General features: G+C 39.4%; 1 protein-coding gene across 1 annotated transcript in view; it reads left to right on the top strand.

Moving 5' to 3' along the window:
• The window catches only part of NELL1 (neural EGFL like 1), a 925,820-nt gene that overhangs the window by 211,086 nt on the left and 689,298 nt on the right, over positions 1 to 25,436 (top strand). The window contains 2 exon segments of the mRNA XM_037838459.1: positions 24,161 to 24,233; positions 24,919 to 25,001. Of these exon segments, the coding sequence (XP_037694387.1) occupies positions 24,161 to 24,233; positions 24,919 to 25,001 (156 nt within the window).

The following is a 25,436-nucleotide window of genomic DNA, read 5'->3' as shown; positions in this document are numbered from 1 at the left end:
TAGAGCTTATGGGAAATATTAGAAGTATGATAGCTAAAATTTTCAAAAATTGATAAAAGACATCAATTCTCATTATAGGAAGAACAATGAACTCAAAGTGTATCAGTTATCTACATTGTTTAACAAGTCACTCCACAATGTTTTAGGGCCATTTCATTTAGCTCACAATTCTGTATGTTGATTGGATGGTTTTTCCCATCTGCTCTGGCTCAGCTGATATCTGCTGGGCTTTGTCATATGTCTGTGGTCAAATGGCAAGTTCCGCATGTAGTAGCATGATCTAAGATGGCCTCATTCAAATCCCTGGTAGTAGCTGGCTGCTGACTGATATACCTCAGGTCTTCTCCGAATGTTCTCTTGTTCTCCAGCAGCCTAGCTCAGGCTTATTCACATGGTGGTCTTGGGATCCCAAGTGCAACAAGAAAGCAAACCTTGGTGTGCAAGTACTTCTGAAGGTTCTGCCTTCTTGATCACACTTGCTAATGCTTTATTGTCTAAAGGAAGTCATAAGGCCAAATCCAGAGTGAAGGGGTGTGAAAGAGGCTCCATCTCTTGAAAGGCTGATCTGCCATACCACATTGCAAGGATGTGGATGCAAAGAAGGGAAGAATTTTTTTTCTTTTTACCATTTATCTATTATACAAATCAAGATAAATATAAAAGACATCCATATCTAGAAATATTGGCAGAATAGCAAAACCTTAAAGATGCAGAAAAGATCTTAAAACTAGTCAAAGAGAAAAGGCAAATTTTCTATGAAAGAATAACAATTAGATTGAACAGATGGATTTCAAACAGTAAAAGCAGAAACCAGAAAACACTGGAAAAAATGTTTTCAAGGTGTTGAGAGAAAATATCTACACACATCCGAGGAAATAATTCCAATCTTGTATAAACTTTTCAAGGGAAGAGAATAGTAAGAACCCTACCCATCTCATTTTTTGAGACTAGTGTGATCTTGGTTCCCAATTAGATAAGATCTGCTTAAGAAAATAATTGTGTAGTCTATATTACTTTTTAACATTGATTAGATTAAAAATTATAAACAAATTAGTAGCAAATTAAATCCAGCAATGTGCCTGTGTGTGTGTGTGTGTGTGTGTGAGAGAGAGAGAGAGAGAGACAGAGACAGAGACAGACAGAAAGACAAAGTTGGTTATTCCAAAAATGCAATGTAGTTTGTATAACTGAAAAAGTTATTAATGTAATTCATCACATTAAACAGGCAAAAGGGGAAAAAATATCCTATGATCATCTCAAGAGGACAAAAAAGCACCAGCTAAAATGCAACATTGACTCATGATAAAAATCTTAGCAAATGAGCAACAGAAGGAAACTTCGTTAAACTGATAATAGAGTATATAAAATAAGTATACATAAAAACACTATACTTATTGTGGAAATATTAAGAAAATTCCTGTTAAATCACAGAAGATTGTTTATCATTGTTTCTGTTCAACATATTGGAGGTCCTTACCAGCAAAGTGAGTAAAAATCATAAGGATTATTAAAAAAAGGAAAAATGTGATTATTACATAATTATTCATGAATTATGTAATTTTCTACATAGTGAATAGAATCCACGGGTTATTAGAATTACCTGTAGAGTTCAGAAAGTGTGCTGTATATAAGATCAATAGATAAAATCAGTTGCATTGCTAAACAAAATAAAGCAGTAGCAACAACATAAAAGTAAATGTGACTGAATAGATGATTTTATTTAGAATATCAAAAAAGAGACACAAAACATATATTGTGCTTAAGAACAAATCAAAATATATGCATGGCATTTACAAAGAAAATTATAAAATTTTATTGAAAACCATGAATGGTTTTACTTACAACCATTAAGGGGAGGGGTATACCATGTTTTTGTAAAAGAAGGCTTAAAATAATAAAAATGTCAAATCTTCCCAATATGGCTCTAGATTCCATGAACTTCTAATAAATTCCTCACAAGATTTTATTGATTTTCTGATGGAATCTGCAAGCTAACACTAACATTTATATGGAAAACTAAATGCCAAGAACAGCCCAGATACTTCTGAAGAACAAGGGGTAGCAGGACTTGCCCTATCAGATATGAAATCTTATAAAGTTACAGCAATCAATAGAGTATTTTGTCAGTGCAAGAATTGGTACATAGACCAAGAAGACAGAATGGAGAGGCTGAAAGAGACCTTTTCATAATATGTGGAAACTTGGTACGTAACTTAAGTGCAATTCCCAGTGACTGGAAAAAGGATAGTCTCACCAATATATTGTTAGGAAAATCAGTGATTTAAATATTTCACACACAAAAACACATACATATGTACACACACACACATATTTGGAGCTTTTCCTGACACTATACACAAAAATCAATTACAGAAGAGAACCTAAGATGGCGGCTAGGAGAGACAGGGCAAACACACACCTCCATGAAAAATACTAGATAAAAGCTAGAAAGTGACCCAGAACTCCAGTTCCAGTGACACACCAGCTGGACAAGGCCTGCTAAACCCACAGGGACTGTGCACTTGGTGAAACCAGGAGCCTGCACTCTGAAAAGAGTGAGTAAGCCAGCTGAAAGTCCTGTGGCTGTGCTGTGGTGTGGGGAAACCAAGGGTTGGTGTTTGGAGGCAGACTAGTTCTTTTTTAAAAAAACACAGAAGCGGCTGCAACTATGGCAGTGAGAACCATATAGTGAAGCATGGCAGGAATGGGCTGTGTGAATGCCTCAATATCTGGCATGGAAGGTAGCCTTTCGCACACCTGCTGCTAATTGTCTTGGAGCGAGAAAGGCAGAGGTTAGCGAAAAGGGGAAAAAACTGTGCCCCTTGCAGCCATCTTCCTGGCAGGCTGGGAATGCTCCTGCCCAGCACCGGAGCCACAGCCCAGAGCTGCACCAAAAAACCCAGTGTGACAGGAAGTGTTTCCAGAAACACACGTACGTGCTACAATATTGGGCGTGGACAATAGCCTTTCGTGCACCCGCAGCTAATTGTCCTGGAGCTGGGAAGGCCAAGCTGTGTGAAAAGGGGGAAATTAACATGCCCCACTCAGCCATCCTTTCAGCAGGCTGGGAACACCCCTACATGGCCTGGTGGCCCAGAACTTCCCTTGAGGGATGGCATGCACTTAGAAGGGCATGGCTTGGAAAAGGGACCCACTTGGAAATCCCAGGGACCATATACCAATACCAAAGACTTGTGGGTCAGCTATAGAGACAGTCTGTGGCAAGACTGAACTGAAGGTTTAGACTCTTGCAACAGCCTTTAATCTCCAGGAACACCTGAGAGGTTTGATAAAGCTGCCCTCCCTCCCTAACTGCTCAGACACACACCCCACATTCAGGGTGGACAGCACCAACAACACCCAAACTTGGTGCATCAGTTGGACTCCACAAGAATCAGACCCCCACACACCACAAAGACAAAGTTGGGGAGAACTCACTCGAGGGGAATAGGTGATTCACGGATGCCATCTGCTGGTTAGTTAGAGAAAGTGTATGCCACCAAGCTGTAGATCTGACAAATTAGAAATTCGTGTTTGAATAATCGTTCATATCCTAAAAGAAGCCTATCAAGTAAAGCAAATGCCAAGAGGCCAAAAACAACAGAAAAATTTAAAGCATATGATAAAACCAGATGATATGGATAACCCAAACCCAAACACTCAAGTCAGAAGACTGGAGGAGACACAGTACTTGGAGCAATTAATCAAAGAACTAAAGACAAACAATGAGAGCATGGCACAGCACATAAAGGACATGAAGAAGATCCTAGAAGAGCGTAAAGAAGAAATTGCAAGAGTAAATAAAAAAATAGATGATCTTATGGAAATAAATGAAACTGTTGATCAAATTAAAAAGATTCTGGATACTCATAGTACAAGACTAGTGGAAGCTGAACAAACAAATCAGTGGCCTCGAGGACCACAGAATGGAAAACGAAAGAAAAAAAGAAAGAATGGGGAAAAAAATTGAAAAAATCGTAATGGACCTCAGGGATATGATAGATAAAATCAAACATCCAAGTATAAGGCTCATTGTTGTCCCAGAAAGGGAAGAGAAGGGTGAAGGTCTAGAAAGTGTATTCAAAGAAATTGTTGTTGAGGAAAACTTCCCAAACCTTCTACAAAACATAAATACACAAAGCATAAATGCCCTGTGAACTCCAAATAGAATAAATCCAAATAAATCCACTCCAAGACATATTCTGATCAGACTGTCAAATACTGAAGAGAAGGAGCAAGTTCTGAAAGCAGCAAGAGAAAAGCAATTCACCACATACAAAGGAAACAACATAAGACTAAGTAGTGACTACTCAGTGGCCACCATGGAGGCAAGAAGGCAGTGGCATGAAATATTTAAAATTCTCAGAGAGAAAAATTTCCAACCAAGGATACTTTATCCAGCAAAGCTCTCCTTCAAATTTGAGGGGGAGCTTAAATTTTTCACAGACAAACAAATGCTGAGAGATTTTGCTAATAAAAGTCCTTCCCTACTTCAGATACTAACGGGAGCCCTACTGACGGAGGAACAAAGAAAGGAGAGAGAGATATGGAGAAAGGTTCAGTACTAAAGAGATTCAATATTGGTTCATTAAAGGACATTAAGAGAGAGAGGGAAAAAATATATGTGGCAAACATAAACCAAAAGATAGGTAAGCTGATTCAAGAAATGCCTTCACAGTAATAACATTGTATGTAAATGGATTAAATTCCCCAATTAAAAGATATAGATTAGCAGAATGGATCAAAAAATATGAACCATCAATATGTTGCATACAAGAGACTCATCTTAGACACAGGGACACAAAGAAATTGAAAGTGAAAGGATGGAAAAAATATTTCATGCCAGCTACAGCCAAAAGAAAGCAGGAGTAGCAATATTAATCTCAGATAAAATAGACTTTAAATGCAAGGATGTTATGAGAGACAAAGAAGGCCACTACATACTAATAAAAGGGACAATTCAACAAGAAGAAATAACAATCATAAATGTTTATGCACCCAGTCATGGTGTCACAAAATACATGAGACAAGCACTGGCAAAACTAAAGGATGCAATGGATGTTTCCACAATAATTGTGGGAGACTTCAACACATCACTCTCTCCGATAGATAGATCAACCAGACAGAAGACCAGTAAGGAAATTGAAAACCTAAACAATCTGATAAATGAATTTGATTTAACAGACATATATAGAACATCACATCCCAAATCACCAGGATTCACATTCTTCTCTAGTGATCACGGAACTTTCTCCAGAATAGACCATATGCTGGAATATAAATCAAGCCTCAGTAAATTTAAAAAAATTGAAATTATTCAAAGCACATTTTCTGACCACAGTGGAATACAATTAGAAGTCAGTAACCATCAGAGACTTAGAAAATTCACAAATACCTGGAGGTTAAACAACACACTCCTTAAATAAATGGTTTATAATGTAGAATGTAGGGGAACTAGCAATAGAGAGCAATTAATGAAGGGGGAAGGATAACCCAATAAGAATAGATAAGCTATCATGGGTAAATTTAATGTTCTGGGAATTCCCAGGAATGACTATGGTTTGTTAATTTCTGATGGGTATGGTAGGAACAAGTTCACAGAAATGTTGCTATATTAGGTTATTTTCTTGGGGTAGAGTAGGAACATGTTGGAAGTAAAGTAGATATTTTAGGTTAGTTGTCTTTTTCTTACTCCCTTGTTATGGTTTGTTTGAAATGTTTTTTTATTGTATATCTTTTTTAAAAAATTTGTTTTTGATATAGTTAATTTAAAAAAAAAAGTTAAGAGTTAATGACCATCAGTGCAATATATGATACTGGAGTGGATCTAAGAATGGAGGAGAAAAGCTCAAAGAGGGCATAAGGAAAAATTGGAATATAGAATTTAAGCTTTATATCCATATTAATTTTCTTGAATTAACTGCAGTTAAGTTAATGACATAAGTGAATATCCTTGTTCGTAGGAAATGTACATGGAAGTGTTATGAGTTCAAGGAGTATGATATTTGCAACCTGCTCTCAAATGTTCAGAAGATGATAAATGGGTAGATAGATAATTGATAGAAAGATAATAGATCTAGTTGAAAGAGGGGGAGGGAGGGAGGGAGAGAGGAAGGAAGGAAGGAAAGAGAAAGAGAAAGAAAGGTACTGTAAAGGTAGCAAAATGTAAAATTGGTAGATACACATATCTGGGGGTGGGGCATGTTGGCGTTCTCTGTATTGGGTTTGTATTGTATTTGCAACTGTCCTATATGTTTGAAATTATTTCAAAATTAAAAAAAAATCAATTACAATTGAATTAAATACCTAAACATGAAAGCAAAACTTCGGAAGCTTTAGAAAACAACATAGGAGCATATCTTCATGATCTCAGGGTAGAAAATAATTTTTTAAGCAAGAAATAAAATGCAGAAATTTGAAAACATTGATATTTACTGAATGTTTTAGTTTCCTAGGCTGCTTAAGCAATACCATTTAATGGGTTGGCTTAAACAATGGGAATTTATTAGCTTACAGATTTCAGGCTAAAAGAAAGTCCAAATCAAGACACTGTCAAGGCAATGCTTTCTTCCTGAAGCCTGTGGTGTTTTGGGGCTGGCTGCTGGTAATCCTTGGCATCTCTGTTACATGGCAGGCACATGGTGGCATCTCCTGGTCTCTCACATCTCTTCTAGACTCTGTTGATCTGGCTTTTTGCTTCCTGTGGCTTTCTCTCTCTCTCTCTGAATTCATTCTCTTATAAAAGACTCCAGTAATGGGATTAAGACCCATCATGACTGAGGTGGGTCATATCTTAACTGAAAAAGCCTTGTCAAATCATCCTACTTACAATGGATTCACACCCCAGGAATGGATTAACTTTAAGAACATGTTATTCTGGTGTGCATGCAGTTCCAAACCAACGTAGTATATAAAACCAGAAAGAAATTCTGTCCGCCAAAGAAGATCTTGACACCAAGATTATTAGCAAAGACATTGTATCCACTAAAGAATTGCTATAAATCAATAAGAAAAGCACTCGTGGCTGAGTAGAAAAGTGGGTGAAAGATGTGAAGAAGGCAAGTCCCCAAAGCAGAAGCATAAATAGCCAGTGAATGTATTAAAAGGAATTTAATTCCATTAGATACCTGGGAAATGCAAATTAAAACCACAATACTATTTCTTACCCATTAGCATGGCAAAAATGAAAAAAAAATCTGACATTGTTAAGTGTGGGAAGAAGGCATTGTGGTAGAAATTTAAATCAGTAGAACCACTTTGTAGAGAGATTTGGGAGTTTTTGTGTAAAATTTAGGATTTACATACCATATAACACAGAAACCCAACTCCTGGGCAAGTGCCAAAGGAGATATGTACAACCTTGGTAATAGGAGCATGCTTTTTTTTGTAATTTCAGTAATTTGGAAAAAAATTAGTTGTTCATCAATAGGAGAATGTTTAAGTGAAATGTGTCAGAGTCATACAAAGAAACACTATGAAACGGTGAAATTGAATAAACATGAATAAATTGCAAACATAATGTTGAGTGAAAAAGCAAGTAGAAGAAAATTACAGTATTGACAATCCTATACGTATATTGTTATTGAAACATTCACATAAATAAAAAGATAAAAGCATGGGAATAAAAAAAATTTAATTCAAAATAGTGGTTACTTATGAGAGAATGGAATAGAAATTTAATTAGGCATGGGCACCCAGAAGGCTTCAACTATATTGATCATATTTTATTTCTTAAGCTGGGTGGTACATTCACAGGTGTTTGCTGTAATTTGCTTTAAACCCCTTGTAAATTACAAATATTTCAAAAGAGAAAAGCATAACGTAATTTCTCAGGGTAATAATTCATGTATATATATAAAATTTCCATGTTTCCAAGAATCAGCAGAAATTGTCCAGGTGTCTCAGTTCCAAAATCACATGTTTAATGTAATGCTGTGTTTCTTGTTCTGTAGCTGGTGAATCTGAATCTGGGCTTTGCTTTGGGGCTGCAGGTCTATAACGAAGGGCAGCCAAGTGGTTCCTAACCCTGGGCAGACACCAGAGTCACCTGGGGAGGCTTTAAAAGTCCAAATTCCTGTGCCCAACTAGACCCACTCATGGAGAATTTGAACTGTAGGTTTTAGGAATTTATATATTTTTAAAAGACTTTCTCAATGAGTTTGATTTAGCAGGTCCAAAGGCTCAAATTTATGTACACTGACATAGGGGACATGTGTGTGGACCATCTAAAATAGGGTTTTCCTGTGATCTCTAGAAAGATCCCACAAACTATAAGATCAGGTCATAATTAGCTTCCTACTTAGTGACTCCTCAGATTAGGGGCTCCCCAACTTTAGAGGTCATCAGAATCTCCTGGAGGGCTTGTGTGCAAGTTTGGCTGTATTATGTCCCCCAAAACATCATGTTCTTTAATGCAATCTTGTGGGGCAGATGTATTAATGTTGATTAAGTTGGAATCTTTGGATTGTGTTGTTTCCATGGAGATGTGACTCACCCAACTGTGGGTAATACCTTTGATTGGATTATTTCCATGGAGATATGGATCCTGCCCATTTAGGGTGGGTCTTGATTTAATCACTGGAGTCCTATAAAAGAACTCACAAACAGAAGGACCTCTGTGCAGCTGTAAGTGACATTTTGGAGAGCAGCTGCAACTTAGAGAGACATTTTGAAGATGGATGTTGAAAACTGAAGCTGACATTTTGGAGAACGCCATTTTGAAACGCAACCTGGGAACTAGCAGACACCAGCCACATGCCTTCCCAGCTAACAGGTTTTCTGGATGCCATTGGCCTTCCTTCGGTGAAGGTATACTTCTGTTGATGCCTTAATTTGGACATTTTCATGGCCCTCAGAATAAATTTATAACCAAATAACCCCCCTTTATAAAAGCCAATCCATTTCTGGTATTTTGCAAAGCAGTGGCATTAGCAAACAGGGAACAGCTTGTATACAAAGAAAACTGGGCTCCAGTTTTCTAATCAGAGACACACTTTGAGAACCACTGCTTTAGAGAGAAACATAACAAGAACTCCTAGGCCAGGTGAAAGAATTTGGCTTTTAAGTCATATAGGTCAGAATTTGAACCCTGGACTTAACTTCTTAAAAGCTGTGAAATTGTTTTAGTATTTTTTTTAAACCAATCACATGCTCTCTTGCTTAAAACTTTTCAGTGACTTTCCAATGCATCTCAAATGGAATCCGCTTTGCCTGAGCCTACAAGGTCCTGTAAGATCTGGCCCCTGATTTCCTCCGCAATCTTATCTCATGTCATTTTCTCTTCTGCCCACTGTGCCCCAGTCACATTGCTCTTCTTTTGGTCTCTTGCACATACCAGGGACTTTCCATGTGACCCTACTCAGAACAGATTTCACTCAGCTATGTGCAGTGTTGACTCTTTTTAATCTTTTAGGTCTTGGTTTAAATAATGTCTTCCTAGAACACCCTATCTATTTAGGTTCTTCCCTATTGTCCTATTTATTAATTAGTTAGCTGTTGCTAACCTCCAAAACTCAGGGCCTTAAATCAATAAATGCATGGGTCACCTGAGAGATTCTGTTGATAGGACCAGGCTTGGTTGCTCCCCTTTAGGTTCGCTCATGTGTTTGTTATTGGCTGGGGGATCGGCTGAGGGTTATCTGGTTTGGCATAGTCTCACTCATATATTTGGTGATTGGCAATTCGCTATTAGCTGGAGAGTCAAACCTAGACCACATATCTTTCATTGTCCAGCAGGGTAGCTTGGGCTGGTGTCCATGGTGCTAGGCAATGCTTCAAGGGAGAGAGTGGACATTGCAAGGCTCTCGATGCTTTGGCTTGGGACTGGCATGCCATCACTTCCACCATATTCTATTGGCCAAAGGAAGGCACAGTCAAGCCCAATAGTCAAACTCCTCATCTTGATGTTAGCGGTTGCAGAATCTCAGTGCAAGGTGTGAGGATACAGGGAGGGGGTTCAGTTTGCAATTAGCCTACCACATACTTTCTCCCTGAAACTCCTCCATTTTCTCTATCACTCTTACTAGAGCAGGAAAGCATAGGCAGAGCTGGCTTCATGAGCAGGTGACCTGTGCAGTCTTACAGCGGTCTGTGCTTAGACGGGTCCCATGATCGGCTTAATGCTCTGCTGTTGCTGTCTTGAAATGACTAATAATTTTTGAATGGGTTCTGCAGATTTTGTAGCTGGTCCTGAATATAGTTTATGTGGGTGCTTATTTGGTTATTTTTTGTCTCTCTTTCTAGATATTAAGCTTTACTAGGGTAAGAAATGTGCTTATTTTATTCAGCAATGTACCAGGTACATAGTAGGCTGACAGTATACTTGTAAAATGAATGCATGCACAAGCTATGAAATTGTTTTCTCATTTATAAAGTGGCAAAGATGTCTCTCATGAAGTTAATACAGATTATATAAGAATATGTATTAAAAGCACCTTGTACATCCCAGGTCCACAGCTTGTGTCCTTTCCCTTCCTTTCTTATGCATTTAAAGTTCCCACCCTCCATTCCTTTCTTATGTATCTAATGCTTCCTATGTGTTTAATACTATACTGTAGAAATGTTAGTCATATTTTCTGCCTTTTAGGGACTTCCATTTCAGTTGGGAGGTTACGATGAGGAAGAACAGTTATAGTATCCATTCCAGCTTGATAAATGTATGACTTTCTGTAGATACAGGAACCTGATGCTTAAAAGCCCAAATACCTGATACAGACAGAAAGAATGAAGGGTGTTCGGACACTGGGACAATCATTTTGCTTTAGAGGTGGAATGGGGGATGTGGAAGACAGAACCAGAATTTATTGAGTGCTTCCTATGTTCTAGACCTTGTCTGGCCATCCAGGAATTATTCACTTAATTACATTTCACCTTCAGAGAAACTTAATGAGGTAGGTATTATGATCCCCATTGCACAGATCAGGCAACAAGTCTCAGAGAGATTAAGGACCTTGCCAGGAACACACAGCCAGTAAGTGATAGAAATGCGATTTAAGCCTAGGCCTGTTTGATTTCAAAGCCTTTTGCTCACTCATTCAAAAAATATTTATTACGGGCTTACCATTTGTTAAATGATGGGACATTTTGCCATGTTCCACAGAGGAGGCTCGACCTGTTCTCTTCTTTTTCTGGGTCTCCAACCCAAATGAGCAGGTGGTTCCTGTGGACGGCACCAGGAAGGGGTGGCAATTCCACATCGTCTGTCTCCCCAGGGAGCAATGCTGTTCTCCTTGCTCCCTGGTGGGAGTGCCCTGATTGCATGGGTCTTCAGAAAGGGAAGCTTTCAAAAATTTTTCCCACTTGGAATTCTAGACACTTCTGGTGATCCTTTGGTGAGGTGAGATGGTTGGGTGAGATGACTGGGGTAGGGGAAAAATTTCACTGTCTCCTTACAGAAATTACCTCTTGATCAATTAAATGCTGCAAAAATCTCCCTGAAAACAGAGGCAGCCACTTCTCAAGTAAGAGTTGGCCCATCTTCAGGCTTTTAATATTTATCCTCTAGCTGCCTCCCGGGTCGAAGAACCATGCCTGCTTTATTACTACAGAACTAAAAATGCTTATGCTGTGTTTTTGGGTTAAAATAACATGACTCTCTATTTTAAAAATTAATATGACGCTTCATGAGCAAAGTAAAAGCAAAAACACCTCACTTGTCAAACCTAATTTCTGGGCCCAGTGAATGTTTATGGATAGTGCAATAAAAGTGCTGCTGATTAAAGAGCAGAGGATGGAATCACTTGCTCGGTGCCCAGCACGTAAACCTCTAACATTAAGTAATCCCTGCCTGAGACACGGAACACAAGCTGAGGATTTCTTCACATCATGAGAGCATTGCTTTGAGAAAATAGCTGGCCAATTAGTGATAGGCTTATCTGAATCCTCTGATTGTCACAGATTTTCATTATCAAGATGGTTGACTACCCACTCAATTTCCCTTTGATGCATTCTGAGCTGATTATGCTGTTACTATTTCAGAGGGCAAACAAATAGAGGAGCCTAGGTGAAGCGCAGTGAGTTGCAGGGTGCTTCAGTGGTTTCTAAATAGTTGAAATCTCAGGGACGTTTCTCATCCCAAAACTTTTCACGTTAAGACCAGGCTTGCTTCCTCTTCTCTCTCCTTCCCTCCCAGTCTTCCTCTTTCCCTCCCTCTGGCATTCTCTCACTCTACTCTCTCTGTTTTAGTCTGTTGAATTTGGGTATGAAATCTTTCCCTTACCTGGACATCACTGTCTCCTTTAACTGCTGAACTGTCACTGGGAAATGAAATTGATTACAATTTTTTGTTATGTGACAGCTGTTGTTTTTTACCTCAGCTGGTTCCCATAATTTCACAGATGGTAAACATATGTTTATAGGCACATAGAAAAAGAAGCTATATTCGATTCCTCCCATGTTTAATTCTTGTTTTTCCTTTCATGCAGAAAGTCAGAGTCACGGAACTGGGGAATTTTATACATTTGTAAATTAATATTTCTGTGCATTAAGACTTTGGAAACAGCAGGACAGCTAATGATATGCTAATGAGCTGCCAGCTTTTATTGATCATAATGAAAGTCGACAAGTGTCTCTCTTGGCTTTTATGCAAGCTGGAATATTTTATTAACTGTCTTCGGGGGAGAAATACATAATTGGTTGAATTTTGAAAATCCTCCTTGTAAGTTTCCCAAGTCTTACTTTTTGCTAGCCTGTTGCCAAAGCTTGGGCCCTTGCCAGTTTATACACAGAACACATCTTCATCCATATATTTACATGCCCAGCAGGAAATCTCCCTACCCCTTTTCTCTTTCCCTTTCAAAGCAATTTGTTTCAGTGTTTTAGCATAGAAAAAAAAAAATAGAACAATTTTCTTCAATGTAAACAGAGATCTGCAGGGAAATAAGAGCCTTAAAAAAGAATTAGCATTTGTTTGGCAGGAAAGCTGCTTTCATTTGTATCAGCAAGTTCTGAGGGTTAGGAAGGCTTGCCCAATCTTAGTTATTCCATACATAAGAGGTTCTAATGGCATAATTTTCTAACTTTTTTTTTTGAAATTGCATCTTCCCATTTACTTACTGTGAAATGAGAGATGTTCTTGGAACAATGGAAATAATGGACATTAGTTCCCCAAATATTAAAAATCTCTAATGTCTAACCTACCTGGTGCAAATTTATTATTTTTTTCAAATTTATTTTTCAATGCAAGTGAGGTGAGTGCAGGCAGTATAGTGTGGAACAGGTAGATTAGACAGAGAAAAAAATTATTCTCCCTTTCTTCAGTACTAAGAAGCTTATTACTTTGGGCTCTGCACATCAGGGATTTATTTAGATCCTCAGATCGACTGACTTTTAGCATTGAACTAAGAATGAGAAAACCGATTGTTTAGCGAATTAATAGTGTAAACAAGTTTGTGGGGCAGGGGGAGGGACATTTTTGGCTACCTAAAAAGACCTCTCTTCCAGCACTGGAAAACTGTTTTAGTGAAGTGTTAGCATGTAATGTAAATAATTTGTTATGTACAGTCGATTAGTATTCATCCATTAAGGCAACTGAGATAGCATCTCATTTTGATAACAGTTCCTCTTTGTAGCAACATCTTGTTAGCTCCTGTAACTATGGGGCTGCCAAGTTGCAGTGGCACAGCACTGCTTTTGGAGTTAGTAGACCTATAGTGCATGTGTATTAGTTAGGGTTCTCTAGGGAAACAGAATCAGCAAGAGATATCTATAAATATAAGATTCTATAAAAGCATCTCACATAACTGTGGGTATGCATGAGTCCAAATTCCGTAGGTCAGGCAGCAAACTGGCAACTCCAATGAAGATATTCAATGAGCATCTCAGGCAGCAAACTGGCAACTTTGATGAACATGTTCAATGAACTCCTCAGGAAATGAACTGACAACTTTGATGAACTCTTCAGGAAACTCTTTGCTGGTTAGTAGAAGAAGTGAAGGTCCCCTATCTGTCTCGCTTAAAAGTCTTCAACTGATTGGATTAAATCCAGCTGATTACATTCTCTCATTTTGGAAGACATGCCCTTCATCCATGTAATCAGTTGCAGCCACAGCCAGTTGACTGATGATTTAATAAACCAGCCTTCTGGTTTATTAACCAGCCACAAATATCCTTGCAGTAATGGTTAGGCCAGTGCTTGCTTGACCAGACACCTGGGTACCATCACCTGGCCAAGTTGACACATGAACCTAACCATCACAGTCCACCCTTGTCAACTTGGCAGTCATACACATCACCTTAAACCATGCTTTATCTCTAAGTAGAGAACAATAACAGAAATATATTTTGCCTAACAATACTCTGCTGCCCTGTGTACAATCATAAACGCACTAAATCTCTCCAGAATAGGGTGCAAATCCTTGGGTGACATTAACTCTTAAAATTGATTTCCTTTAGCTTAAATACTGCAAAATGAACAATACAGCTTATGTCATATGATAAGGGGATACGATAGAGAAGAAAGCAAAAATATTTGCTTTACAGACAAATACAAACATGGTCATAACAAAACAAGGAGGAAATATTCGTGCCATCATAGTCCTCATTTCTGTAACTGGTCACATGGTCGTAGTTCATATTTATCACTACCTTCTTCCACTACCCATTCCATGTTCCCTTTACCCTCAGCAAGCACTTCAGCTGACCCTGGTTCTTTGCCTGGTGGGTTGACCTAAACCTTCATTCCTGACGTTTCTTGGCCATTGATAGTCCTGCCTGGATTGGGTTGTTGCAGTTTTCCATTGACTTTAATCATAGGGCATGGTAGTACTAAGAGATGCCCTAGGGGATCTCCTGTATGCCAGGAAAACTCTTATTTACCTCCATTGTGTAGTTGCAGTCCTATTTACCCTTGATAGGCAAGATCAATAACCCCAGTCAGAACAGTAATCCCCTTCCTTGCCTGTTGACTCAGAGGCATAAGAAGCACAAAGTGGCCAGGTGGCAGTCTGAACTTCCAGTTCAATGGAATTATTGTGTTTCCTGGTGGAAGCACTCATCCTTTTGGAACTAAGACTTATAGACAAGCAGAGCTTAAGCTTGCAGGGACAGGAAGCAAAAATTTACCTAGTGGATCATTAGGAGTGATACTGAATGGTGCCACCCCTGTTTCCACCCCTCGATTCCTGGACCCATGCATCCTGGCTATGGGAGAAACAGCACCATAGAGTGGATGCTGATTCAGAGCATACACAGCCTCCTGGAGAAGACCGCCCCAGGCCTACAAGGTATTACCACCTAGTTGGCACCATAATGGAGTCTTCAACAGGCCATTCCACTGTTCTGTCAACCCAGCTGCCTCTGGATGATGGGGAACATGGTAAGACCAGGGAATTCCATGAACTTGTGCCCATTCCCTCACTTCATTTGCTGTGAAGTGGGTTCCTTGGTGAGAAGCAATGCTCTGTGGAGTACCATGATGATGGATAAGGCATTCTGCAAGTCCATCAATGGTAGTTTTGGCAGAAGCATTTCATGCAGGGAAGACAAACCCATATCTGGAGTATGTGTCTATTCCAGTAAGAACAAATCACTGCCCCTTTCATGATTGAAGTGGTCCAATGTAATCAACCTGCCACCAGGTATCAGGCTGATCACCTCAGGGAATGGTGCCATATCGGGGACTGTGTGTGGGTCTCTGCTGCTGGCAGATTAGACAGCAGTGGCTGTGGCCAGGTCAGCCTTGGTGAGTGGAAGTCCATGTTGCTGAGCCCATGCATAACCTTCATCCCTACCACCATGACCACTTTGTTCATGACCCCACTGGGCAGTGACAGGAGGTGCTCGGGAAAGAGGCTGATTGGTATCCACCAAATGGGTCATTTTATCCATGTGGTTATTAAAATCTTCACATGGGACACAAATATCTTCATGTTTTTTGCCCACTCAGAAAGTTCTATCCACATACCTCTTCCCCAGACTTATCACCAATTTTCCGATCATGTTACTTCCAAGTCCCTGACCATCCAGCCAAACCATTAGCAACAGCCCATGAATCAGTATACAAACACACCTCTGGCCAGTTCTCCTTCCAAGCAAAGTGAACAACCAGGTGCACTGCTCGAAATTCTGCCCACTGGGAGGATTTCCCTAACCACTGTCCTTCAGGGACATCCAAGAGATGGGCTGTAGTGCTGCAGCTGTCCACTTTCGGGTGGTGCCTGCATATCGTGCAGAACCATCTGTAAACCAGGCCCGAGTTTTCTCTTCCTCAGTCAACTGATTGTAAGGAATTCCTGCAGACGCCATTGTTGTGGGCTGGAAAAGAAGGTAAGGTGGCAGGAGTGGGGGCCATGGGCTTTTGGGCCACTTCCTCATGTAACTTACTTGTACCTTCAGGACCTGCTCGAGCTCTATCTTGTATATAGCACTTACCTTTTATGATGGAGTGCTGCTCTGCACACCCAACTTTATGGCTGGGTGGGTCTGGCAACACCCAGCTCATGATAGGTAACTCAGGTCTCATGGTAACTTGGTGGCCCATGGTTAAGCGTTCTGTCTCTACTAAGGCCTAATAGCAGGCCAAAGCTGTTTCTCAAATGGAGAGTAGTTATCTGCAGAGGATGGTAAAGCTTTACTCCAAAATCCTAAGGGCCTGTGTTTTGATTCTCCTATAGGAGCCTGCCAAAAGCTCCAGTCAGCATCTCTATTTGCCACTGACACTTCCAGCACCATTGGGTCAGCTGGATCATATGGTCTAAGTGGCAGAGCAGCTTGCACAGCAGCCTGGACCTGTCACAGGGTCTCATCTTTTCTGGTCACCACTCAAAACTAGAAGCTTTTCTTGTCACTCAGTAAGTGGGCTAGGGTAGCACACCTAAATGAGGAATATGTTGTCTCCAAAATCCAAAGAGGCCAACTAAGTGTTGTGCCTCTTTTTTGGTCATAGTAGGGGCCAGATGCAACAGCTTATCCTTCACCTTAGAAGGGATATCTTGACATGCCCCACACCACTGGACACCTAGCAATTTTGCTGTAGTGGAAGACCCCTGTATTTTTGTTGTATTTCTCTCCCATCCTCTGCCACACAAATACCTTACCAACAAATCTAGAGTAGTTGCTACTTCTTGCTTACTAGGTTCAATCAACATGATATCATCAATATAATGGACCAGTGTGATGGTTCATGGGAGGGAGAAATGATCAAGATCCCTGCAGACAATGTTATGACATAGGGCTGGAGAGTTGATATACCTCTGCAGTAGCACAGTGAATGTATACTGATGGCCTTGCCAGCTGAATGCAAACTTATTCAGGTGTTCTTTACTAATAGCTATTGAGAAAAAAGCATTTTCCAGATCAATAGCTGCATGCCGGGTACCAGGGGATGTGTTGATTTGCTCAAGCAGTGATACCACATCTGGAACAGCAGCTGCAATTGGAGTCACCACCTGATTGAGCTTATGATAATCCACTGTCATCCTTCAAGACCCATCTGTTTTCTGCACAGGCCAAATAGGAGAGTTGAATGGGGATGTGGTGGGAATCACCATCCCTGCATCATTCAAGTCTTTCAGAGTGGCATTAATCTCTGCAGTCCCTTCAGGAATCCGGTATTGCTTCTGGTTCACTATTTTGCTATGCAGGGGCAGTTCTAGCAGCTTCCACTTGGCCTTTCCCGCCATAATAGCCCTCACTACATGAGTCAGAGAACCAAAGTGAGGATTCTGCCAGTTGCTGGGTATGTCTATTCCAATTATGCATTCCGGCACTCGGGAAGTAACCACAGAATGGGTCCAGGGACCCACTGTACCCACTGTGAGATGGACCTGACCTCCATAAGCCCCAACTCTGACTGGTGGACCAGAGTGATGTTTTGGGTCTCCTGGAATTAATGTCACTTCTGAACCAGTGTCTAATAATCCCTGAAATATCTGATAATTTCCTTTTCTCCAATGCACAGTAAAAAGCTATAGGTCCCCTCTGGGGAAGGCTAGGAGGAAGATTAATAGTATAAATTTTTGGCAATGTAACAGTGTCCTTCCCCAAGAGTACTTCATTCAAGGGGCTCTGGATCTGTAAACTGTCTCAAATCTGGGAATTGATTAAGGGGGCCATGACTCTGTTTTTGTAATTCAAGATAGACTTTTGTTCACTTGACCTAGAATTCTTCTGCTTATACAGCTCAAACAAGAATTTAGTAGATTGCCCATCTATTTTACTGCTAAGTACTCCATGATCTACTAGCCCATGCCATAAGTCTCTGTGAGTCAGATTATTTTGACTGCTGCCTTGAGCCTGTTTTCCATTATGGTAGCCACACCCATCTTGTCTTTGATGATTACCAGCTGCCACTTGGCTTCTGCAGACTCGGGATCCAATTATCCCCATTGTGTTTAAGGATTCCAGCTCAGTGGCAGCAGTTCCCACAGTAATATCTGACCTACAGAAAAGGGTGACTACAGAGCTCTTCAGGGATAATGGAGCTAGTCTCACAAATTTATACTTCACAGTCCTGGTAAAAGGTGTGTCCTCTGAACATTCCAGGGGTGTGTGAGCAGGTCTTCCATGATAAATCCACTCGAACATTCCAATCTCCCTAAGCCTTTGAATCCCCTCCTCTACATTATACCAGGGCAGTTCTGGCATTTCAATCTCGGGTAATGTCCAGCCACCTTTTGATCCTTGTTTCAGCCAACCACCCAAACAAACAGTTAACACCCTTTCTAACCCCTCAAGCTACAACACTGAATGCAGAATCTCTACTTAGTGGGCCCATGTCAGTAAATTCAGCCTGATCCAACTTTATATTCCTTCCACCATTATCCCACATGCTTAATATCCATTCCCACACATATTCTGCTGATTTCTGTCCGTATAAGTTGGAAAACTCATACAGTTCTTTTGGAGTATAGCGTACTTCCTCATGGGTCACACTTTGTACCTCACCCTTCAGGTCCTGTTGGGACTTTAGTCTAGTTATAGGTCCTGAAGCAAAGACTGGTGGTAGGTGTGGGTCATGAAAAGAATTAGAAGTATCCCTCAAGCCATTTACCTCAGGACATTCTGTTGCAGTTTCGTCTCCTGAAACAGGATTAATCTCTCCAGACAGAAGAGTGAGGGCTCCTTCCTCAGGGGTGGTGATTATAGGTTTAGCAGGCATTGAAGGGTTAATCTCTTTAGGTGGAGGTTCGATGGTAGGTTCCTCAGGGCAGACTGGAGGTTGGGAAGCTGTTTCCTTGGGGCAGACTGGAGGTGGGGGGCTGTTTCCTCCAGACAAACTACTACAGGTATATCTAACAAAGACTCAGCAGAATACAGGGTTCCAGTGTCCTCACTGCCATTGTTCTCAATCCGTATGTCTCCATCCCAAGTTTTAGGATCCCATTCTTTTCCAGTCAATGTCTTAAACAGCAGACACCCTACGAGGTTGAGATTTTAGTTTATGTCATAAATCTGCTACTCGCATGAGACTCTGGGTCTGGTTTTCAGAAATCTCAAGTCTGCGGCCACAGGAGATAAGATTTTATTTCAGGGAACACATAGAAACCTTTACATCTACATACGGTGCTTAAGTTTCAAATTTGAAGCCTTTAACGCATCCCTTTCTCTTATAATTTTATCCAGTGTACCTAAGAGCAACCAGCCAACATCATTATACCTCTTAACTCTGCAAAACTCTGTTAAGGTAAAAAATGCTGTCACCCAGAGCCTTGCTTTGTAGAAGAGTATGATTAGGACAATCAAACTGATATTTTGCGTATCTCCATTGCCAACTCACACCATGGACTGTCAGTGCCATCTTGATTATTGGAAATGGAATCATTAGTGCCTTTGAATCTAATCAGAGTAGAAAATCAATTGTAAAAACCTATTTGAAGATTCTGTTTCTCAAGAACCATTCCCGGTACCAAGTTGTATTAGTTCGGGTTCTCTAGGTAAACAGAATCAACAAGAGACATCTATACATATGAGATTTTATGAAAGTGTCTCACGTAACAGTCCAAATTCCATGAATCCAAATTCTAAAGGGCAGGCAGCAACTGGCAACTCCAATGAAGATGTTTGATGAACTCCTCAGGCAGCGAAGTGGCAATTTTAATAAACATGTTTGCTGAACTCCTCAGGCAATGGACTGGCAACTTCAATGACCTCCTCAGGAAACACTTTGCCTGTTAGCTGAAGAAGTAGTGAAGGTCCCCTGTCTGTCTTGCTTAAAAATCTTCAACTTATTGGATTAAATCCAGCTGATTGCATTCTCTCATTGTGAAAGTCATGCCCTTCGTTGATGTAATCAGTCACAGCTGCAGCCAATTGACTGATGATTTAATAAACCAGCCTTCTGGTTTATTAACCAGCCACAAATGTCCTTGTAGTAACGGTTAGGCCAGTGCTTGCTTGAGCAGACACCTGGGTACTATCACCTGGCCAAGTTAACACATGAACCTAACCATCACCTCACCTCACACACACAGCCTTCCCTACTCTCAACACCTTATATCAGAGTGGTACCTTTACTACAACTGATGAAAGGATATTGTAATTGTACCATTAACTGCAGTCCATAGTTTACATTAGAGTTCACTGTTTGTGTTGTTCAATCCTGTGATTTTGTTTGGTTTGTTTTACTTTTATTCTAGTAACATAATAGCCTCAAGTCCATCACAGCATGTTTTAGGATTAAGGTGTCCTTTATGGAAGCGACTTAAAGTATCCAAGCCTTAGGTTTCTCATAGGTCAAATGACCAGGTAATGTGGCCCTAGATCAGTAATTCGTATTGGGAATATCCAAATCACTGCAGAAGCTTTTTCAAAATGTACATGCCTGTCTTCCCCCAATCCCCTCCAAAATTCTGATATGTACCCCTAGGTTAAAAACGAATGCCCTACATGGTATTCACAGACCCTAGCAAGTTTCAAAATTATGTGAGTCAATATGGTTCTTAGTTTTCAGGAATTTGATGCTTTAAAAATATTTCTTGTTCCTACTATGTGAAATATACTATGATAGGAATTACAGGGGATACTGAAATGAAAATATATACTTCTTGCCCTCATGGTGTTTATAATATGGTAAATTTGTTGGGCTCCTTTCAGTTCGAAATGAGCATTTACTCTGTTTGTAGGTAGGATTTGGATGTTATTTTAACCACTGTGAACTTTTAATGGGTAAACCCTCTGACTCCAAAAGAAGCAATGATTGACAATAGAGCAGGGTTTTTCAAAGTGGGGTCCTTTGATCTTTCATCAGAATCATCTGAGATGTCTTTTAAAAAAGGAAGAATCCTGGCCTATCCCAACCCTACTGAAGCAGAATCTCTGGGGATTGCTCCAGGAATCTGAACTTTAAACAGATACTCAAGGTGATTTTTAAGAGATCTGAATTTTGAGGAAACTGCTAAAATAGAAACAAAACATGGTATGATATGAATGATATGAAATAAAACATGGATCTGAAAAAATGAGATCAAACGAGGTCAGTTAATATAGGCCCAGCTAGAGTTGCAGTTTTCTGTTAGATGGATACATTTAAGTTAAATGAAGAGAAATGATAGAGCTTCTATCTTTTTATCCCTTATCTCATCTCCTTTGGGAGAAGTTGCAGTGCTTAAAAAGGTACATTTTTATCTATGGAAACACTCATAGGTGATTTTTCTGGGAGGAAGAATGTTGCCTGAGCTACTTTCTAGTTTGCAGCTTAATACTTCATAAAACTCCCTTTTGTAGTTTTATGAAGAAAACTACACATTTAACAATTGCTTCTTTTCTTGGCAAATGTCCAGGCACTAACATTGTCTCTATGGGGATTCAGTGCAAGACCTTCTGGTTCTTGTTCTGGGGAAGGTGCTGGAACAGACACACACACACACACACACACACACACACACATACACATACACATATTCACGTTCACATACATACATGCAGACTTTTTTGGGTTGCAATTGTGAGTATTACGGTGTTTTGCTATCATTGAATTATATCCATTCCAGTAAATTAACATTCCCATCTTGATTTATTTGGCAAGAACAAGTTTTCATGCCACTGACCCCCAGGACCTTTCCTCAGAAAAAACACCCAATGCTTTGGTTTTTTGTATTAATGAGCATTGAGAAGCTGTCAGCTCTTATTTTTTATTTTGTTCAAGTCAGCATCATTGACCTTCACCTAATGATCTGTGTAACACATGTGTGGCAGAGTTTAAATGTGGAAGGATGAGAGGTGCAAAGGGGATGCAGGTAGAGGAAAGGTGTGGGGAAAGTAATTTGTAATTTATATAATGTTACCAAAATCAGTAGAGGCACTTAAAAAAAAAAAAAAGGAAAAGAGGAAAGGAAAACTGCTGTGTGCTATTATGTAGCTATAGGATGAGTGGGATGGGATGTCCTTTTAAAATGGATTTTCCATTTGTTTGTTGAAAGGTGATTAATACCATGACAAATGTACTCCAGGTTTTTGAATGCCCTTTCCTTGCTTGATAAAAATAGGAATGGTTTAGGGTCTTCCAACAAACATGCAATAGATGGGCCTTGTCCTTTCATGGTACTTGTGCTTTTGCCAGTTCTGTGTCACCTACAGTGACAAACTCTGCTGGTTTGCTTGGAACTTTAGGTTTTGGCACTGAAAGCTCTTGGTAAACCCAGATGGTTGGTCATTCTACATTCATCCATTTTCAGTCTGATTAGAGAGATGTTTTCTAATGTGATACTTAGTTCTCTATGATGGTCAGTTCTTTGATGGAGATTTGTCTGTCCTCACTGGGTTTCTTTTCCCCTCACTTTGAAAGGTAGTATAAGCAAAGAAATTTAAATTATGACAATTTCAGTTTGGTTACCTGTTTCATTGAATCCCAGAACTTGAGTGGTGGAGGGATCTTTAGCTTTTGCACCCAGCACCTCTTCTTCCAAATAAAGAAATTGACGCTCAGAGAGGGTGGTTGATTGACTGCCTGAGATCGACTAGTTAGCTAGAGGTGGATGTAGAACTTGAACCCAGGTCCCTTTACTGCTGAGTTCATGCTTTTCTCATATCATCACATGTGCTTGAAAGTTGCCCTGGTCTTTCAACGAGGTAATTTGTTTTTAAAACTGAACAGCTGTGTACCAGGGAGATGCTGACTCACTTAGATTCTGCTCCATTAATTGCTCCCTGCTATTCCTCTGCAAGAGATTATGAATTAATATTGAGAAGCACTGGAAGGCCTTCTTCCCCATGGTGAAGAATCACCACACTGCATCACCCTCAAAGAGGAAGAGGTTAATAAATGTATATAATTCTGAGGAAGAGGTGCTGTGATACTGTTATTTCTATTAATATTTCCAATTAATATTTTATCTTGAAATAATAAGCAGAAAACAGATTTGCTGATTACCTTCTGCTCTTAAGAAGATGAGCACATAAATGTTAAATGTTACTCCCTCTGAAAGACTTGTAGCACTAGCTTAAGCCTATATTTTATTTATAGATTAGGTTCAATATTCTGAACCAGCTTCCACACCTACCATCTGTTCTTTAATATTTCTTCCATCAAATCAGGGGAAAAAAACCCTAAAAACAGATTCTTGAAATTCAACTTGAACAAATCCAAAAACCAAGTCAGTATTTTCATTGAGAAGTGGTAGACCTGATGACTTTCTTAAATTAGTGCTATTTTTCCAGATTGAGTTACAGAATTAAAAGACCACTTTTACTTACAGTGAGATGTTGAGCAAATCTTATGACTTACCAGTCTACCAGTTACTCACTCAATTAGCTGGGAAGCAAAGATTGTTATAGAATTTTCCCCATGCCTAATTTTATTTCCTTGACTAAGTGAATCGATAGAAACATTTTAGCCTAATGTGTTTCTATTATCTCTTTCTTCTTGCTTTCAGCAATATTAATGTTCAAGGATGACTCAGGGATTGAGGAAAATTTTTATTGCATCGATGCCTTTTTAGTCAGTAGTTTAAGAACACACAGTGGTGGATTTATTGGTGCTGTGATCTCATCAGCATTAACCTGTGGCAAGTGATTGTAGCTTTCTCAAGGTGAACAGACATTTCAGGGTTTCTAGAAGGGGATGGTTTGGAGTAGCTCAGTGTGGAATATTGCTAAATCACCTTTTGAATGATAATGTAAGTCTTGTTAAAAAATAATATGACCTGCATAGAGTGTGCGACTGCATACAGGCCATTTTAACTGGCGATTGTAATCTTGATCCCCACCTCTTTCTTCTATTTTCAAGGGGATCATCCAAGATGGGAAAATCATCTTTATGCCAAATGGATACATAACACAGTGTCCAAACCTAAATCGCAGTAAGTAGCAACTTAAAACAAACATTTGTGAATTTTAAGTCTTATATATACCTGTTGATAATTATCAGAGAAATAAGTCTGGAAGTATACACATAAAACTCTTTATAGTGTTGGCCTCTGAGATGGTGTGCGGGTGGTGAAGGAGGACTTATAATTCTACTATATCCTTCTGTGCCTCTGAATTTTTTTCAGAGATTCTGAATTATATAGAATTAAAAAACTGAAAATAAGATTAGCAGCTTTGGTTCTGTAAGTTAATACAGAAAGCTATGTTTAATATAATTACATATGTATGTAAATACATATGTGTGTGTGTGTGTATATGTGTATATATATAAAGTATTTAAATGTCTTGACCTGGATCTGAGCTTTTTTTTCCTCTTTTATGGTATTCCACATTTTTTTTCAGTCATCTCTCAATAAAAATGGGGGTTTAATTTTGATTTAAAAATGCTATATTGCCTTTCTTTTTAGTTAACAGCCCTTTTTTCCTGTTCTTTTATTTTTGCTTATTAAAAATAGAAAAAGATCCAGAACTGAAATCCTCTTATTTCACTCCCATTTCAAAGTAATACTTAACCAAAACAGCAAAAAACCCTTCTACATAGCCAAACAACTACTGTTTTAAAAATGTCTTCTTATATAACCACTGAATCAATACATATTTTATATTTTCTTTATTGAGCTTGCCCAACCTGCAGTGATTTCCTAAGCCTGGTGCAAGGAATAATGGATTTACAAGAGCTTTTGGCCAAGATGACTGCAAAAGTAGGTGTCTAAATTTCACTTGTGATGTTTCATTTCTTTGTCTATCCTATTTGAAATTTAGAGTGATATGCTATAATGGAAACATTTTTAGCCTTGGTATCTGCAATATGTTGCTACAAAAATGGTTCATTTTTACTTGAAATAGGACTATCTATGGCAAACATAACCATTCATATCTTTGATACTATTAGGCTGTGTCAAAATGTTTACTTGAAAAATGATGGAAGCAAGAAACAATATGTATCTCTGTAGATTCCCTGGAAGTAGAAAAGAAATTTATCCATTGGCTGTTAAACCAGTAACACTGTGAGAAGATATATGGTCAGAGCCACTGCTGCTTATAAGCTAATGCATTTTAGATGTAAGGATAATTGTCAGTAACCAGAAGGGGCAAAATAGCTATTGTTAGGAACAGATTACTGTCACAGGAAGGCA

The sequence above is a fragment of the Choloepus didactylus genome, chromosome 6 (assembly GCF_015220235.1).
Source record: "Choloepus didactylus isolate mChoDid1 chromosome 6, mChoDid1.pri, whole genome shotgun sequence".
NCBI lineage: Eukaryota > Metazoa > Chordata > Mammalia > Pilosa > Megalonychidae > Choloepus > Choloepus didactylus.
Note: the sequence above shows the minus strand (reverse complement) of the source record. Positions and strands in the feature narration are given on the sequence as shown.